The 20,088-nt window shown below is 49.9% G+C and overlaps 1 protein-coding gene across 1 annotated transcript in view; it reads right to left on the bottom strand.

The window, feature by feature from the left end:
• LOC144167837 (phospholipid-transporting ATPase ABCA3-like) overlaps positions 1–5,512 on the bottom strand; it is a 198,578-nt gene extending 193,066 nt beyond the window's left edge. The window contains exon 1 of the mRNA XM_077696996.1: positions 4,738–5,512. Coding sequence (XP_077553122.1) covers positions 4,738–5,512 — 775 coding nt within the window. The remainder of the gene's footprint in view (positions 1–4,737) is intronic.
• Positions 5,513–20,088: the final 14,576 nt, after the last annotated feature.

The following is a 20,088-nucleotide window of genomic DNA, read 5'->3' as shown; positions in this document are numbered from 1 at the left end:
GTGGAGCGGAGAACTCGCGTGGTACAGCGAAACACGTAACCGAACAACGGAGCACAAAGTTTCCTAAGTAGAAAAAAACTAGCGCGTAACATAGCCGACAAAAAGCCCTCTTGGTTAGGTACATCCATCACAAAGCTTCCGGAACATGAACAAGCAAAAAAAGTAAGAGCGCGTAACACACCAGAAAACAGAAAACAGATTTGGTGCGAAGAGCGGCGCCAGCGGGAATCGGAACGCGTCCGCGTGTTTACGGTCCCAGCTACGAACTCTGTCTCTCGCGTAACCACAAGCTCAGCTCGTCGCAACGCAACCGTCTGCCGTACACGCCATGGAGCAGGACCCAAGTGGTCGCACCTTTGCCGAACCGACCCGCCAACAGGACGTCGCTCGCCAAGCACACCCACACGACAGCCGCCGACCCCCAAAATATGCTCCTTTCACTGCAGATTTTGCTGCACATTTCACTTTCGTGTTTCACCGATTTCTATATTCTCGGCGAAACCCGTACCCTTCTACCTGAAGCACGCCTAAGTGCTGTCGTATTGGTCTATGTTTACCTATTCTTTACTGCTTTATCTCATTCCTTGTCGCAAAACATGGGCGCACCTTGTCAAAACAGCGTGCTGCTTCCTGCTTGAGTGCACGGCACTGGTTTGCTCGGCGCCATCCGCGGGTGACCATTCGCGCGGCTGATAAGGCTGATTGGGCCGTAGCAGCCACGGCGACGCCGTGGAGTCGGGGCGTCGCGCAAGGCCATAGGCAGGCGCGAGGGAGCGAAACTTTATTTCGGATCCGCTTGGTCGGAAGGAAGTTCGCGGAAGACGGAAGCTCGTGTGTCCCTTCCGCGGCCCTTAGCAGTCCATACGCCGCACGACCTCAGCGTCGTAATTGTGCGGTGACTTAGTAAATACGCCAGCCGCATACTACGGCTATTCAAAGGCAATACCTGTTTGATGACCCCACCAAGATGTCACTGCGTGGTCATTGGCAGCAAGCCGGCAAAGAGCTACGATATGGACTTGTTCATTTCCGCTTACCACAAGACAATGAGTTGTGGCAATCGTGTTTACTGTGTATGGGACATCCCCGCGACGGGCAAGCAAAAATGCGCGTGCGTTAGTAAGCGGCACTTTGCTGCGCATTCTTCTAAGGAGCCCGAAGGTTATAAAGTCTGCGGGATGCGCCAATGCCGACTCTTCACCTTTCTTCCGCGCAAGTAATCGCCACACAGCTGTTTTAGCAGGCAGCGCCGAAATGACGGGGCCATTTTGGCACTGCATGAACATTAACAATGCGTCGCTCCGATACGTGCAAAGCGTCGAATAGTTTCAGGCGAGAGCTAACTTCGTGTATCCGCTCGCGGGCTTTGGAAAATTCCGGCTTCATCTATCTTTGATTTAGTTGAAATCGGTCGTTTTTTTATTAGGTGCGGAGTACCTTAGCCCTTTCACACGCCCCTCGCTATTTCTGCCTACAAATGTTTTGTTGTTGATTCTATGCTATGCATTTCATCAAGCTAGATGAAGCGGCATGTTACCGACCCCAACACAATCTTAGTTTTTTACAGTCATGTATAGAAATGTGTAGATAGCGTCAGAGATGTCAGGAGCGTCCAGTAGCACTGAATATTTTTACGTACGTTTACATTTGTGTGATATGCATTGTTTTCATATTTTTTAGGACCGCAAGTCTTTTGAGAAAACAAGGAGAAAGAGTTGAAAAACATCACGTCGCGTGTATCGCCATCTTTTGTTTAGGGTTGTAATAATCTTATTCACTGTCGCATGGCCCTAAAGTCTTCATTTTTAGAATAAAGGTACCAAATTGTGTTCAACTAGCGAAAACGTTTAGTTTTTGTATTTCTTTTTGTAAAAAACCGCAGGATGGAAATGTGCACAGTTGTGTACATTGTGTCTTAAAGGGTTGGGACCGCACACTGTCCGTCCGCGCCCGTGCGCATAGCATTTACAATCGTAAAAAATCACACAGGCACCGGCAGGATTCGAGCCTGTGTCTGCTTGCCCAGACAGAGTTAGTGTCAGTCGTCTTATTTATTGTCTTATCCCGAGAGTCAAACGGCTTACTCCCTCGCCTGTAACGGTGCGGAGTAACTCCCAATCTCCGTCCGCGTCTATCCGTGCGCACACCACCATCGAGCGAAAATCAAGCGAAATTCGATTTGAGCCGTGAGCTGCAGTTCCATTTAGGGAATAATCAAGGTGCAACTCACGGCTCAAATAAAATGGACGGTCGGGGCGCAACTCAGATGTTTCGAGTCCCCGTACTCCACAACCTCACCATCATCCATGGAGTGGAGATGCTGCCATTTTTTCTAGATTTCTTGATCTATGCATACAGCCTTCCCGCTCTTTACCATATTTGAGCGAAGTGAGCTCAAACAAGCTGAATGGGTAGCGCAAATTATCAACATTCCTGCGCTTGCTATGAAAGCGAAAATGTTTTGAACTTGAACAACGTAAACGCGTGAAAAAAACGTATCATAAAGATAAACGTAAATTTAGCGCATCAAACCAAAAACTTCGAAACTAAGAGTTGATTGATTGTGGGGTTTAACGCGCTGACGCCACGCCGGCGCGCCGTAGTGGAGGGCTCCGGATTAATTTTGGCCACCTGGGGATCTTTAATGTGAGCCTAAATCTCGTACACACGGGCTTTCCCGCTTTTCGCTTTGAAACTAAGAGGAAAAGAAAAGTACAGTGGGAAAAGGAAGCACCACTTCTAAAACCACAAATCAGTCGTGTCTCTAGTTCATAGAGCAGTGGGTTAGTACGTTAAAGCGGAGTACTCTAATAAAGAAAAAAAAATTATTCATACATGAAAGATGTCAGAATAGCTAAATAACATAATGTGAATTTACAAGGAAGTACATGAAATTAGTCGGCAGCCAGTCTCAAACAAGCAGTAAGAACGCACACCGATGAGTGCTCAACTTCTCGGGAAAGAACACCAGCCACAACACTGAACTCTTCTTTCTTACCAATAGCCCAGGCTTGCACCCTGATTCGGGTCAACCCCTTCGCCTGCGGTTTCCTTACAACTCAGTGAGGAGAGAGAGAGAGAGAATAAACTTCTTTATTTGCAAAAAAATGTGGAGTGGTGTCCTCATTTCAGGTGCCAGCTGCGACAGCCCTTTCAACCAACCGCAGCTGGTCTTCCGGACTGGTACTGGACAACACGCTCTCCCACTGCTCATAAGACGGACGAGGAATTCTGTCCAACTTGGGATTTTTCTGACAACCCCACACCATATGGTAGAGCGTGCCAGGTTCGCCACAAAACTGACACAGGAGTACTGGGTCGGGTACATTAGGCGCAATTTCGTCTAGAGGGGAAACGTATTCGTTTGAAGCAGCCTAAGTATTCTTTCCTGGGCTTTCGTCAAGGATTCGTGGGCCTGGGGTAAATCCTGCGCTCGAGCCTGTAATGCTGACTGATCTCGTGGTAGGTGAGCAATGGGCTCGAGCCTCTATCCCTCGTAGTGCCCGGCGGGATAGCTCTCGGGCAGTACTATGGGCGGTGTGGTTGCCCTGGAGGATCGAATGGGCTGGAGTCCAGAGTATTTTGACTCGTCGGTGAAGCGGACGTTGAAGAAGAATATTTAAGGCACATTTGGATATTCTTCTATGCAGGTAATTTCGGCATGCCTGTTGGGAATCTGTTACAACTGTATCTGCGGTCGTCTGAGAGATGGCCAGGGCAATGGCAGCCTCTTCTGCTTGGACAGTGGTCGTGCAGGGTAGGGTAATGCTGGTAATATGCGACGTTGGGGTTGTCACAACAGCAGTCATCGATCCCCTTCTGGCGTAGTAAGCCACATCAGTATAGACCGTTCGGGCCCTGTTGTCATTGACCCTTGCGATTGCACGAGCTCTTGCCTCTCTTCTGCCTGCATGGTGTACTGGATGCATGTTGCGCTACTGCAATCTTCTCTCGCAGTTCGAGTGGCATATCCCGATACTGTACTTCTTCAGGGGACGTCATTCCCAGTCTGCCTAGGAGGCTTTTCCCAGTAATACTTGACCCCGATCTTTGTCGCTGGTTTGATAGATGAGCCTCGATGATTTTAGCCTCTGTATTGTGAATACCTACCCAGTTTTAAAAGTTTTTCATTCTAGGTGCTTACTGGGAGCCCCAGAGCCTGCTTATATGCCTTTCTGATTAATGCGTCCAATTTAGCTGTTTCAGTCTTATTGAGTATGGCATATGGAAGGGTGTAAGCCAGTCGGGACATCACAAAGGCCTCAACGAGCCGAAGTGTGTCCGCCTCTTTCATGCCCGTAGACTGTGTCGTTATTCTTCGGGGCATATGTGTGACGTGTTCGGTAGTGCGCTTGAGCCGGCTGATAAGAACTGTGTTCCTGCTGTACGCCTGGAAGAACATTCCCAAAATCTTGATCTGACGGGAAGGCCTGATGGTATGGCCATCCAAGGCGATATCTATGCTTGGGGCTTGCCGCCTTCCCCTGTGCACCATGAGGAGCTCTGATTTTTGCGGTGAGCAAGAGAGGCCACAGCTCTTCGCGTATTCATTGACTACGTCGACGGCAACTTATAAGCGGCCCTGCATTTCCCCCACCGAGCCCTTTCCAGTCCACACCATTATATCGTCGGCGTACAAGCCATGGTGCAGATCTGGTGTGACCCCTAGTTTAGCGGGGATGCCAGTAAGGGCGATATTGAACAGTAGGGGTGACAGAACCGCTCCTTGTGGCGTACCCCTCGCAACGAGGTCGATGGGGTCCGACGCAATGTCTCCGATCTTGATAACGGCTTTCCGTCCTAACAGAAAGTCTCGGACATAGTTGCAAGTCCGGTTCCCACAGTCTAGACCATTGAGGTTTACTAAGATAGCCTGGTGGGTGACATTATCAAATGCCCCCTTTAGGTCGAGGTCCAGTATGGCTTTTGGCGTGTGGCTGTTGGCTTGCATCATGATATCTTGTTTCAGTTGTAAGAGGATATCATGAGTTGAAAGAGGCGGCCTAAAGCCAAACATGGTGGATGGCAGTTTTCCGGTGCTTTTCCGGTAATATGCGGTGTTATCCGCGGCGTACGTGGAGGCTAGCGATCGGGCTCTAGCCAGCCGGCGTTCTGGATGGTGTTCGGGGTTCGAATTCTTGGTAAGTGGGCGGACTCGGAGGAGTCTGAGCATGGGTTCGGTTAGGGTGGTCGTGCCCTCGGCGGGCTGCTTGCGGGGCCTGATATTCACTTGTTGCAGGATGTGTCGTCCAGAGCGCGTGGTCGACAGCTGGGCTATCTGGGACGTGTTTTGGGCTTCTGCTATTTCTGCCAGAGTGTTGTGGACGCTGAAGTCGAAGAGCCGGTCTGTGCGGGAGTGCTGGTAGAGGCCGATCGCTGTTCGGTAGGCTTTGCGTATTGCCGCGTCAATTTTCTCACGCTCGGCCTTGCTCCAGTTGTGGTACGGGGCTATGTAGGCGACGTGGCTGATAGCGAAAGACTGCATGAATCTCAGTACATGTGCTTCTTTCATGCCGGCGTGTCTCGATAAGACCCGGCGGATCAGCTGCGTGGCCACGGTGATCTTGGTGAGGACCTTGTTGACTGTGATGCCGTTGCTTGATTTGATTGATTCTAGGGTTTAACGCGCCGACGCAACGCAGGCGATGAGGCGCGCCGTAGTGGAGGGCTCCGGATTAATTTGGACCACCTGGGGATCTTTAACGGTGAATCCGTTGCGTCTTTGCGCTTCGATGTGCATGCCGAGGACGCGGATTTTGGGGACTTGGGGTATGCTTCCGCCGTCGCGTGTATGTAGTGCTATGTTGGCTGCGGCGTTGCCATCTTTCCGGTTTGGTCCTGGTGGTAGGATAAGCAGCTCAGACTTCGCAGGAGAGCACTTGAGTCCTGTGCCCTCGAGGCTGAACTCGACCGCCTCTATTGCTTACTGAAATGCATTTTCGGTCTGACCGTCGCTGCCGCCTCTTGTCCAAATGGTGATGTCATCGGCTTATATGGTGTGCCGGATGTCGGGAACAGTGTACAGGGCCGTGGCTACCCGTATCATGACCAAGTTGAACAAGAGCGGCGAGATGACCGAGCCTTGGGGAATGCCTTCAGAGCCTAGGGTCTCGGGGGCGAGCTCGATATCGTCGGCGTGGATGGTAACGGTGCGTTCTGTTAGGCAGTCTTTGATGTAGGCGAATGCTCGCGCTCCCATTTGGAGTGCCGATATTTGCTCCAGGATGGCCTTGTGGTGTATCTTGTCGGATGCGCTTTGGAGATCCAGGCCCAGCACAGCGCAGGTGTCCCGGCACCCCGGCGGGTAATCCAAAATGTTTCGCTTCAGGAGGAGCACGGCGTCTTGTGTACTCAGCTTTTCCCAGAATCCGATCATGGTGTGGGGGTAGAGCTCGTTGTCCTCGAGGTATCTCTTCCATCGGTTAATCAGGACGTGCTCGAGTACTTTGCCGACGCATGACGTGAGCGAGATGGGTCGGAGGTTGTCGGTGTGTGGGGGCTTGCCGGGCTTGGGTATGAGGACTGTTTTGGCTGTCTTCTAGGCCTTACGTAAGGTGCCTGCGCGCCAGCAGACATTGTAGTGCTTGACGAGGGCTGCGATTGTCGTGTCCGGCAGGTTGCGGAGTTCCTTGTTTGTGACGCGGTCTGGGCCGGCTGCAGAGCTGCAGTTGAGCGTTTGTAATACGGATCTGATTTCCCATTCCTCGATGTCGGCGTCGAGTTGGGGGTTGTCTGCACCGGTGTAGTCAGGGAGTGGGGTCCGTGGCGTGGACGGCAGGTATCTGGCGTCAAGGCTTTTGCGGAACTCGGCCTCACCCTGATCTTTGATTGCTTTGTGCAGTGTTCTGTGGAGCGAGTGTCGCTCTTGGACTCGTCTAGTAGGTGGCGTAAGAGGTTCCAGGAGCGGCCTTTGTGGAGCTGCCCGTCCGCCTGTTGGCACACTGCATTCCATTGGTGGCGTGAGAGGGCGGCGCTGTGCCGGTCGATTGCGATGTTGAGTAGGGCGATGCGTTTGGGCAGCATGCGGTTGTGCTTCTGGGCCCTCCATCGCCGTTGCAGGGACTACTTTGCGTTTTCTTTCTTTCGTCGCTTCTGCGTTCACTTACTCTGTTACGCGGACATAAACAGACGCCGCTACCGTGAAGCCCAGGTAACGGCTGCCAAAGGGCTGCCCCCTAAAACGACGGAAACCCGCCGTCGCCGTTTCCGCTGAAATTCCACTTCATCCCGTAGCTGCGAAACCCTCCCGGTTGAAGAGAAACTTGCCCCGTTGGAAATTCGGCTTGAGCCCACATTTCTGTTTCAGGTTGGAAGCCCTTGCAAACGATATTCTCGCCGGTGCCTTTCACGGTGCCTTTCATGCCCCACCACCAGTTGCCGGCTTATGCGTGCACGGTTTTCGGACAGACAAAAGGTGAGCGTGCACACGCAGCTAGGCTTCATGCCGCTAAAGGTGAAATGCCGGTTGTGCTGGTATTTAGATGTGGAAATTACATAGCTCAATGTGGCTAGTCAGCTGTCCTCCTCAATCGAGTGGTTTGGGTGTGGGTTGATGTGTTACGCACACACCTTACATATTGCCGCGAACCATGTATGGGTTTATTTATTTATTGTTTGTTTTTACTGCCACGCCCGGCTGTGTTATCGGCGTTCCAACAAAGCGCGTCTTGCATTGTTATTTTTATGCCGCACGGGCTATCACATTCAGATAAGCAGACTGTTTCGCCCTAATATCGCTAGCCCAGAATGATCTTCTGTGACCTAAAATGTTCTGGGTGTGAATCGACGGTTCTAGAAACACTCGCACCGAAAGATAAAAAGCCTGCAGAGCAGACGCCGCGGCATTCGGTTCGACGACACTCGTCTGCGCAAGTCCCTTTGTTGACCGCTGCTTCGCCGCCTCTGTATTCTTTTGAGTTGTCAGGGGAGCACAAGTTCGCTCCATTAAACTTGTTTCTCCTACAAGACAACTGCGTCGTCCTTGGCCTCGTGACGTAGCCCTCGTCAAGCCGAGAAGCAAGCCCGACTCGTGCCAGCCGCCGACAGCAAGGTCTCCAGCCAGAGTTTGGACTGCTTCCTGATAAAGTGAAAAAAGAAGAGGTCGTTAAAACCACTATGACCAACGCAAGCACCATGACCATCGCTCCCAGTCCTGCCCTCGTTCTTCAGCAACCCAGGGAGCCCCCATCATTCCATGGGTCACCTTCGGAGGACCCCGAAGACTGGTTGGAGCAAGTCGAACGGGTCAGGCTGTTCAATCGATGGGACGACGTGGAGACACTGAGGCAAGTGTTCTACCTTGAGCACTCACCAAGGATCTGGTTTGAAAACCATGAGAGCTCCCTAGAGTGTTGGAACGATTTCCGAACGCAATTTTTAACGACGTTCACCACGGTTGTGCGAAAAGAGCGGGCCGAAGTCCTGCTGCAGACGCGGACACAACACCCTAACGAAAGTTGTTGTGTTTGTCGAAGAGATGAAGAGGCGCCTCAGGCGTGCTGACCCTTGCATGGTGGAAGAAAAGAAGTTACGCTTCTTAATGCGCGGTGTGAAGGAGGAATTGTTTGCTGGACTTGTCCGCAACCCACCCAAAACCGTCTCCGAATTTGTGACCGAAGCCAGCACAATTGAGACGGCTCTTGAAATGCGTACTAAGCAGTATGACCGCAACTTTGTTGGCGAGGCCAATGCGAACTACGTCGACAGCATGCGGATTCCGGCAGACATCCTACGTGAGACTATCCGCGCAATAGTGAGGGATCGAGCTGCGGAAACTTCTCCCCACGCCGCCGCAGCCGCAAGTCGCTTCCCTTACCGATGTGATTAGAGAAGAAGTGCAGCAAGCACTGGGTACCTCAACGACGTCCGAAGCACCCCGGGAGCCGCAAGCCATGTCCTACGCGGCTGCTGTTCGCCGGCCTCGCCCACCTGCGCCCTACTGTCACGAGGCTCCGTACCGTCGCCCCCTGTCGCCGGCCCGACCACCTGCGGTGCAAACTCCCGCCCCAAGGAAGACCGAGGTGTGGCGAACGCCCGAAAATAGTCCGCTGTGCTACCACTTCGGAGAGGGCAACCACATCTACCGTCGCTGCCCCTACAAGAGGCTCGGTTTGCGAGGGTTCTCCGTCCACGCACCACGACCCGGACCCGGCCAGCACCCTACCGAGATCGAAGACTACCTGTCCAACACCAACCGAGGACCAGCCCGAATCAACCGTTCGCCGTCGCCCTACCCGTATCTGTCTCCGAACCGCTATAGCACCGCTAACTTCTCACGTGGAAGGTCCCCCAGCCCACGCGGGGGAAACTAAAAGCAGCAACTTCTGTAGGTGAAGTTGCACAACGGCAAAAAAACGAAAAACCTCCAACGACGCATGGCCGCGCCGAGCACCGTACCCGCAGCCCGACGACCCGATTTAACCCGGACGTGACTCCCGAACACCACGACAGCGACACGACGCGACGCGTACCCGAAATGACCCAACCTGCCGCTGAGTAGGACGAAGACCGCGACGCACAGTGCCCGAGCGTCAACACGCATAAGCCGAGATACGACGCCACGACGCACCCAGAACTCGAAGAAGGCAGCGTCCGACGTTCAGCTGTCCGTCGACGGCTTCGAAGTAGTCGCCCCCATAGACACGGGAGCCGACTACTTAGTCATGAGCGGGCCATTTGCGTCTAAGCTGAAGAAAGTTTCGACCAGATGGGACGGTCCGCACATACGCACAGCAGGAGGCCACCTCGCGACGCGTGCGTCACCATAGACGGCACAACGTACCCTGCGGCGTTCGTCGTTCTGCCGAACTGCTCCCGCGACATAATTCTCGGAATGGACTTTTTAACAGACAACGGTGCAATAATTGATTTACAGACCAAGTCCATAACTTTTTCCTCCGATCACTCCATGACGCCGGATCCGAACCCCGAACGCCGTGCTGCTTTAAGGATCGCCGATGATCATGACACACTGCCACCCCGCGCCAGCTTGATCATCACCGTCTACTGCGAAGATGCTGTTCCTGACGTCGACGCTATCGTAGAGAGTGACCAGAGGTTGCTCCTCGACCGCGGTGTCTCCGTCGTAAGAGGCATTGCGCGCTTTACGCAACGCCAATCCCAAGTTTTGGTCACTAATTTCAGCGAGGAATACCAGCATTTAAACAGGGGCGCTGCAATTGGGTTCCTCGAAGGAACGCAAGAAGCAAGTGACGTGATTGCGGTGGCCGACTTTGAACGCGCACCTGAAGATACCTTCAAGCTTCCGAATCACTTCGACGTGAATCTGGCGTTACCGCAAGAAGAACGGAACAAATTATTGGATTTGCTGTGTCGCTACAGAGAGTGTTTTTCATCGAACACAAAACTACGTCAGACACCTCTAGCATTAAGCACCGAATATTAACCGAAGATGCAGCCCGACCAACCCGACAGTCACCGTACCGCGTCTCTTCACACGAGCGGGAAGCCATCCGGACTCAAGTCGACGACATGCTCAGCGACGACATTATACAGCCATCGAAAAGCCCCTGGGCTGCAACGGTCGTACTTTTGAAGGAAAGTTTGATATCCACATAAATGCAGCCATACGGCTACAAAGGAAAGCTATACAGCTTTCTCAGAAACTTCGCAGTTGAAGAAAAAAAAATTCGTCCTGGTCCAGGATTTGAACCCGGGACCACTGCTTAACCGGAGCAGTCGCTCTACCAACTGAGCTAACCATTTTTCTTATATATTTATTGCCTGCTTTGACATTTTTACAGCACATCACACATCATGTCATGTAATTATCCGTTAACCCTACTTGGCTGACTACGTGGCTTTAAAACTTTCTAAGACACACTAAATCGTCAAGCACAGGCAACCACTCAGGGGAATCATCCTCAGCAAGAAACACTTCCCGTTATACTGTACGCTTTCAATGAAATTTTACCTGACAGGCCGGGCATTTACATCCGCATTCCTGACCGCCATTCTCGTCCTCCATATACTATGAAGGCTGAGGAGCACGATCAAATCGTACGGTACACCGCCCTCATTTTTTTCGGGTAGGAACCGAATTCCACGCGGCGTAATGGGTAAGTCTTTCTTTAACGTACGTTGGAGGACGTCCCAGTGGAACACTCGGTCCCAACAGTCGATGAAGACGTGATTAATAGTTTCCGGCTTTTTGCACAGTCTGCAGTCGGTTGTCCACGGCACAAAAATACCTCTTTCTGCTAACCAAGTATCTGCGGGAAGGGTTTCACTATGTAGTAAAAAAAAAAGGACTTCATTGCAGGCTTCACAGGGATACTTTTAACCCTCCTTAAAACATCAAGCCCTGTGCCCGCACCGTATAACGACCTATACAGTGGCACCGGTAAACAAACATCCACTAAATCTTTGTACAGGCGCTTCCTGGAAACACCACACAGGTAGTCGAAAGAAAACCGTACTTTCAAAAATTCAACAGACAGAGCCACTTCTCGCAAATATCCTTTCACCCCCCTCCACACTATATCACTTGAAGACACAACAAAGTCAGGCAGCACATTTTTCAACCACACTTGAATTACAGTGCGCATGAAGGCGTCTTTTTGATCTCGCACAAAACAAAACCTTGCGACAATTTGTCGTAAAAATAAATGACAAAGACCAAGACCCCCCTTTTTGACTGGGCGAAAAATGTTAGAGCGACTGGTTCTTTCCCAGCTGGGAGACCAAATAAAGACTGTAAATACTCTGGATTTTTTGGACATTGGCCCGTGACATACACAACACTTGCAGCACGTACCACACTTTGGCTAACAAAAAAAGGTTGCAGATAGTGGCACGGACAAACAGAAAAATTGCGCCCTTGCCAGTTTCTGGTTTTGTCTCTCAACTTTTCGGTCTCGTTATTCCAGTAGTCTCGGCTATCCCTATAATGCTCCAGAGGCACCCCTAGATATTTTGTTGGTGCCGTGGTCCATTGTATGCATTCAAAAACGGCAGGGGTTGAGCACCAGTTCCCGAGCCAAATCCCAAACATTTATCCCAGTTAATTGCAGCCCCAGATTTTTCACAAAAGGACTTAACCACCTTAACTGCTTCGCTTATGCTCTTTTGATCGCGACAGAAAACCGCTATATCATCTGCGTATGCGAGCAGTTTTACTTCAGTGTTCTGTAATGCAAACCCCCGTATTCGTTCATGCTTGATTATTTTTAAACAGAAAGGCTCGAGATACAGCGCAAAAAGAAGAGGCGATAACGGACAACCTTGCCTGACCGAACAACCAACATTTATACTTTCACTTAAATTTTTGTTAACGATTATGCTCGCAATGCATCCAGCATACGCCATCTTTATACCATCCAAGATAACAGACCCAACATTCGTGTATTCTAAGATTCTGAGAAGTATGTCATGGAACACCCGGTCAAAAGCCTTCTCAAGGTCGAGTTGCACCATCGCCACACGACCTGAGAAGGCATCACAGCACTCTAACACACTTCTAATGACGTGCACATTGGCACTTATCGTGCGATGCTTAATGCCGCAAGTTTGATGCAGTCCTACCAAAAACTGAATTACGTTTTGCAACCGTCTAGCTAAGACTTTCATGTAAATTTTGTAGTCAACGTTGGCTAGACTAATTGGCGTATACGCCTTTACGGACAGCAGTTTTACTGCATCTTCACACTTCAGTATCAAGATGATGTGTGTCTCCTTAAAAGACTGCGGGAGAACATGTAGTTTGTAAGCCTCCACCAATACTTCCTATAAAGATACCGCTACCTCCCTTTTGAAAGCCTTGTAAAATTCCGCGCTTAACCGTCTGGCCCGGGTGACTTGCAGGTGCTCAGATCATCTATTGCATTTTCTAATTCCCACACACTAATTGGTGCTTCCATTATTTCACAAAGCTCTGGTTCTAATTTCGGCATAAGCGATAAAAATTTATCCGCAAAGCCATCGTTCATTGGAATGTGCCTGTCTAACAGCTCAGTGTAATACTCGACGAACACCCGCTCAATCGTTTCTTTTTGGGCCATAACAGCATTTTTGTACCGTATTTCCCTGATTTCATTTTTCTGCGCGCAACGTTTTTCATCAGACAACGCACGCTTTGTAGGCATTTCACCGAACCACATCTTATCTGCTCGTGCTCGCGCGATAGCTCCCCTATAACGGTCAGTATCGATGACTTCTAGTTTATTTTTGTCTCTTATTTCTTGCTTAAACTCGCCGGCGTTTGCGCTTTATTCTAACAACAGAGTTCTTAACTGTTGGCGAAGTTCTTTTTCCTTCTCTCTTTTCTGTTTATTGATAATTGTGCTTCTTTCGACTGCTCCTATTTTATCTTGTTCTTTAAAAAGGTCCCACTTGACTCCCCAGCTCGTCTGTGCATCACTGTGCATATTAGTAAACAGTTCACTGACCCTAGCTGTAAAAGGTTCATATTTAAGTACCGGGCTATTTAATTTCCACAACTTCCAATTCCATTTCGTGGTTTTCTGTTTGTTTCCCAGACAGAATGCCACAAGGCAATGATCGCTGTAGGACAAGGTTGCACACGTTTGCACCACGGCAAGTTCAGAATGCTTAAAAATGGGTGCATCCCTTGCACACAAGGCCAAAACTGAGCTGATATGGTTAGGGCTGTCGGAGCCAAGATCAGCTGCGCGATCGTCGACACCGACCTAAACATAGTTCACCGAGTGCCACTCCGAGCGGAGGTTAGGGCACCTAACCTAATAGCTCGCTTCTATTCTCGGCCAAAAAAGGCAGGAATTTCTTAGTAAAGAACGCAAAGAACGGCGTAACACGAAGGATCTCACTTCTCTGGAACCCAAAGCTACCCTGTCTACGCCAATGACCGTCTTACGCTAGAAATCCAGCACCTGTTTGCCAAAGCCGTTGCGCTCAAAAAGGAAACCGAGTGGAAATTTCCATGTACGGACAACGGTCGAATCGAGAGGCCAGGAAACGTGAAGATAGACGCGTCTTTCGCATCGAGACTGAAGCAAAGCCTGTCTTCAGTAGGGCATCGTACCTTTCCATTGAAGCTCAAACGTTCCCTGAAAATAGTGGCTTATCAGCCATACACTTTGGCGCATCAATCAGAAAGCATTACGATGATATTGTTACCCAGTTACCCTCGTCTAATCACTATTTTTGTTTATCTGCCTGAGACCTCGCTGATCAGAGACCCGATGATGGCAATCTTTATAGATGCGGAGCATCTCTTGCTCGGCGGGATGTCACGTGTCCGTGCTCCGTCCGCAGCGCCTCTGATGATGATTGTGGCAGGATGCCCCTAGGGATTAGCCAACAAAAACATCCATCACGAGATAGCTTAGCGTTGAAGCACCGTCGTCATCTTCCCGTAGTGAAACCGCTGAAGAAGAAGAAGGAGAAGGAGACAAAGCTGCGAAGAGGAGGGCGTGTACGTCGCTCTCAGCCGGTGCACCATCGTCAACAACCTTTACCTCACCAACGCTGATGGAGACTACCTATTCTACCACAGAGACGACAACATGGACAAGAACATGATGGACGAGTTTCGGCGCCTCGAGAACCACAGCCGCCTACTCACCGTCATACAACAGTACTTGCGTGCCTTTGCCACCAGTTTGGACCCGGACGCGGAATTCCCTCTGGCGCTACTAAACACAAGATCACTCAACATAACAGCAACAAAATGGAACCACACGGAACCCCCATGATGCTTCGCATCCTCATCAGGGTTCCCCACGGGAAGATGGTGTAAGTTTTTTGTTTTCGTAATACACACAATGATACAGAAACCGCACAACAAGTAACCACGGCGACACCGCAATCTTTTTTGCATCTAACATTAACTATAAACGGAGATATGATCTTCATCTTTACATTTAATAATGCGAATCAGTTCGGATAGAATTGGATGAACCGTCATTACCTGGTGAGTATTTTAAAACTGTTATCAGCTGCACCTTTATAACCAGTGTCCACACTTTGTACAGAATTAACCAAACTGCTCAACTCACTAGCCACAGCAAAAAGTGTAGTAATATGAATATTAGACGATATGAATGTGAATTAGACGATATGGATATTAATCTGTAAGACGAGAGTAACCCTTCGTGTGTCTATTACACTAACTGCTGCCGTGGCTGCGGCTATGATTCAATGCCTATAATTCGAACTAGATGCGTCTTGGGCACAAATGGTACAATTATTGACCACATTTTATCAAATTTTACACCTCAAGAAAATTGTGGCATTCTGGAATTCAACCCGACGGGCAACTACCCCATATTTTATCGTCTCGGTTGCCACATGAAAAAAAACCAAAAAAACAGAATATAACGTTTTATAAAACCGTACTTAATAAGAAAGAACTTACAAGCAATATACTTTAGGCAGATTGATCAGATGTTTGTTTTTATCGTTAACAGACGGTGAATTTTGATCAGATGTTTGTTTCTTCGTTAACAGACACTGAATCATCGAAGCCTGATTCATCGATCAGGCTTCTAGGGTTGTTTAATATAATATAAAGTTCCCATGTCCGCACAACCCTTGATTAAATAATAAATAATTAATACTGAATTTTCCCTTTTCTATGCGAAAAGAGAAATAATGTATAAAAAAGCGTAATTTCAACCCGAAGAACCGGTAGAAAATGTATTGCAACCCTGTTAATAGGCTGCTCAAAACAGCCAAAAGAAGACTTTACGAAAATAAGGTTGACCAGGCAGGCAACGACGTAAAACAAAAATGAAAAATAATTAACCATTTCCTCCACAATAACGCGAATCACTCCCACGTAACAAAATTAATATCCTGCAACGGCCAGTTCGACACGGCAAATATATTTAACGAACAATTCTGCGGGAGCCAACTCCACACGTTACCAATTCTCACTCAGCCATTACAACGACTTCCCCAGTACTTTCTTCTTTTCCTTGGTACCGCGAATTAAATCACTGCCAGAATAAACGCCATAAAATTAACTAGTGCAGGCATTGGCCATATTTATCTCAGTAACGTTAAATTAATACCGGATATCATATGAAGCCCTTTAGCCATGTAATTAACTTGACGTTTTCAGCGGGAGTATTTCCACAACAGCCTAAAAAACAAAAGAACTTCCAGTCTTTGAAAAATCTAGTTTTAACAGTTTTGAACAGGACTGGGTCGTCTGAAAGCAGCTTTTGGTGGCTTCTGGTCAGGTACTTTCAACACGCGCTGTCATCGTGCAGTGTGAGCCTGACTCCAAATAACTCCAGACGCTTCATTGGGAGCATAGGAGAGTTAGGCTCGAAGAATGAGGCACTCAAGTGACTTGCACCCACGTTGGGGCGAGTGTCTAACTGCAGCTGGAAGTGTCTCATTACCCGTGTGTCTAGTTTTCCTAATTTGTATTCGGAGACATAACTTCCCTTCCTCGTATCAACAATGTCTCGAATTGACCAGTTCAGCAGACATCTTCGAGAAATTCCACACTACCGCCCTGTTAAGCTTCCTAACCAAAACATCGGAGCCCGGCCGATTGGGTTCCTCATCAAAACAGGAATCCGGGGAGGAAAAGTTTCTATAGTCAAGCCCTTTATGGACGATGTGGTACAACTGGGCGCCATGCCTCGGTGCAGCTTCGGTGGAGTCAGGAGTACGTGCACACAGATACTGCTCGAGCACGGGCCGATTTGAGGCGGACCACACTGTTCGGGGAACACGCAGAACACCTGAAAGAGGTTCACTTGTAGCGATCAAGAAGTGTCAGGTTGCAGTGCCTTTTTAACACGAAAGCGTTTATGCCGGGATCCACCGTGATCTAACTAACGTCATATCCGTCACGGAAATGACATCGCCAGAAAACCTTCGATTGACGCGGCGGGGCCGGGATTCGATCCACGAACTCTTTCGTCGCGACGGGAGGTACGAAACGCGCTCCCGACTACGCTATGAGCAGACGCGTGAATAGGGCGACAAACGCGCCTTATTCAGGAGAGTTGGCGCCTGGATGCCAGCGCCTACGTGTACGGGGGAGGCGCAGCGTAAGCTGCGGAGAAGCCGACTTGCTGATGTCGCGCTCGTGTCGTGACGTGAAGTGGTCCGCTGCAGCGTGTGTTCACCAAACGATTCGCTATTCGCTGATAACTCCTTTAGTTTCGTTCGCACGGACGGTTTGCGAGCGCCTGTGGTTTCAGTCGGATTTACGCAATGCCCCGACGCGTGCAATCCAGTGTCTAACATTGATGCGTATAACGGCGCCGGACCAACGAAATATAAATAGTGACGCGCAAGTTCATATCGACGCACAATAAACATTCAACTGCTCCTGGGAAGGCACATTTCACTTCGTTGTTTCACCGGTCCCTATGGAAGAGGGAACAACTACATTTTTTTGGAGATTTGAAAACGTAAAAACAGCGCACAGACGGGGCAATGCGAGCAGAGAGGGTTCCAGTGAAGGGCCGTTTTCACTCTTGGCAGTGAGCCGCTCACGTACCGTGCCTCAGTGCGGCGGGGTCGAGGGGCGTGCGGGGCAGCGCCCTCGGGAAGGGCACCCGGACGCTGGCCACGCGGTCGCAGAAAGCCAGGAAGAGCAGCGCGCCCATGAGTAGCAGCAGCGCGTAGGTGACCAGGTGGCGCGACATGTGCAGCAGCCGGTATTGCAGCACGGCCACCAGGTCGCGCCACAGGGCGCTGCCGCTGCGCCCCAGCTGCAGCTTCACGCCCGGCGAAGGGTTCAGGCCCGACACGGGCGCCAGGGGCTCGCCCGACATGAAGCTCACGCGCATCTGCACCGTCGGCATCGGGCGCCGTGAAGGCGAGCACATGTAGCGCTCAGAATGGCACTTTTGGGGCAATATCAGGCGAATAGAGAGAAGAAAAGCTGCAATGGATGAATGACTTCCTTTTTTTTTCTCGGTTATCCGTGGCACTAATTGCTACCCTTTAAGATGTTCAGTACTTTTTTGGGTTTGTGTCTTTTCATTTTCTCGACAATTTTGGGCCCTCTTTGAAACGGAACACCGGTTTCTTTCGGACTGCCACAGTGTACAAAAAATTATCGGCGGTTACCCGGTCAGAAAATACCCGTTTTCTGAAAGCACTCAATGGTAAAAGTTGACGTAGAACTGTATGGCATGTGGTCACACTTAAACCTTCGGCTCCTGCTATTTGAAGAATAACCAGCTTATGCTTGTGAGAGGGCACAGTCGTAGCTCTGTCACTGGATATAACAAGGACCGGAGCAAGTGTCTGGTGACTGTACGTATGTCCTCAATGCCTCTCATATTGAGAAGGTATCTACAGGGACAGCGTACAACATTTCTTCCGTGATTTGCAGCCGTACACAAGGGGATCAAAACAACATAGCTACAAAATCCAAACAGTCCCTCTCCCACGGACAAAACAATTCCCTCCCTGTACACGTGTCTAGCAACGGGACCCCCGCCCAACCCGTTCGCCCCGCAAAAAAAAAAAAAAAAAAAAAAAAATCCCGGGAAATGTTGGCCTGTATTCTGTTCTACGTATTTCCACATGCCAGTTAACAAATATGGCTACCAAGCACTAGGAGCCAACACTAAATTGCCACCTTCGGAGAAACTGCTAATGTTGCTCAAACTAGCCACCAAGTGAAACTTTGCTGGCAGCTACCTTTGTTTGTCACGAAGGGGGCTGCGAGGAAGAACTCATCGGCACATATTCGTTTAAAACTCTTTCATGCAAATCAGTGTGTAATTTTCCAAAGTTACAAAACAATAACACCAGGGCTGCTTTCCTCCATGCGGCACTCCTAGCTCACATTTATGAATACGGCTAATCATGGCTGTCGTGCATAATAGCCCAGTGGACTGCAGCCGCGTTTTAGAATGTCACATGCTCGCCGCAAGAGGCACCAACATTTAACAATGCTGAACCTATCTCACAGCTAGTGCGAGGGACCACATGGTTCTCAAGTGCTTGGTTAGATGATACTGCTTGAAAACGGTCTTCGATCACGCAGTCACTGAGTCCAGCAGGAAGCGAGACTTTCTCTTTCTGGTGGCGGAACAGTGCAGAGAATCCGTCGTAGTGCACAATAGAAGAATAAACGCTATCTGGTCAGTGCGCGTGGCAGTCACACGATCCGCCGTGGGCATTTACAAGGCTCTGCCAGATGCCCAAAACATTGGCTCGGACTGCCGTTGTAATGACTTATTCGTGGTAAAAAGTGCCAGCAATGAGAATTGGCACATAACGTTGACTTTTACTGGAGATTCGTGGAGCGCTTACGTCTTTTCAAGAGATTCACATCAACATAACTGCAACCACTGACTTGTCTCTAGTTTTATCTCTAGTCTTATCTCTACTTGTCTCTAGTTTTATTGCTCGATGGAGGCCGAAGCCACGTTGAGCTTGCAGCAAGTGACTTTCGAGCAGTTTTGAGGTGAGCGTGCTTAGGAGGGTGTCCAGCCCAGTTCGAGGTCGAGGCGGACGAAACACTTAAATTTGCGACTGCCACAAGGACTGGCTCAGCGCACTCACCAGCACATCCTCGAGGCTGAGATAGGGGAAGCCGACGTCGCGGACCGCCAGTGCGGGGGCCTTTTCGTTCAGCTGCCGGAATGTGTGGCCGAAGCTGAGGAGCTTGCGCGTGCCCAGGGAAAAGAGCAGCTCGTTCGACACCTGGCCGGGCAGCGGCGGGACGGCAAACCGTTTTAGTGGTGCTGCCCAGCGTCGCTGAGACGCGATAGTTTGTGAGTACAATGAGACAGGGTTTATCGGTTTGCGCTGCTAATGCACCGGTTGTCAGTTGTGAGCATTGCGAGGTGAGCCAAGTGCTACTTCTTTTAAGATTGAAAAATGAGCGCGACTTAGACAACGACAGTAAAGAAGGTCGACGGGACAACCGCTAGTCCTTGTTTACTGTCGTTGTCCAAGTCGCGCTCTATTTTTCAATCATAATGCACCAACTTTCCCAACACATTTGTTTAAGTCCAGCTGGGATGTCTTTTAGCCGATTTGGCTGCTTAGTTTAAGACGATCATTTCCTACCCCTGGCCATACTGCTATCCCCACCCCTAGTTTTATTGCGATCGGTCCCCAGTTCAAGCCCTGCAGTGCGCATTGATTGCACATCTTGTC

Source organism: Haemaphysalis longicornis, unplaced genomic scaffold (assembly GCF_048455015.1).
Source record: "Haemaphysalis longicornis isolate Haplotype H1 unplaced genomic scaffold, Haemaphysalis longicornis Haplotype H1 scaffold_2, whole genome shotgun sequence".
NCBI classification, from domain to species: Eukaryota; Metazoa; Arthropoda; class Arachnida; order Ixodida; family Ixodidae; genus Haemaphysalis; species Haemaphysalis longicornis.
The sequence above is the reverse complement of the archived record's forward strand: the minus strand, read 5'-3'. Positions and strand labels throughout refer to the sequence as shown.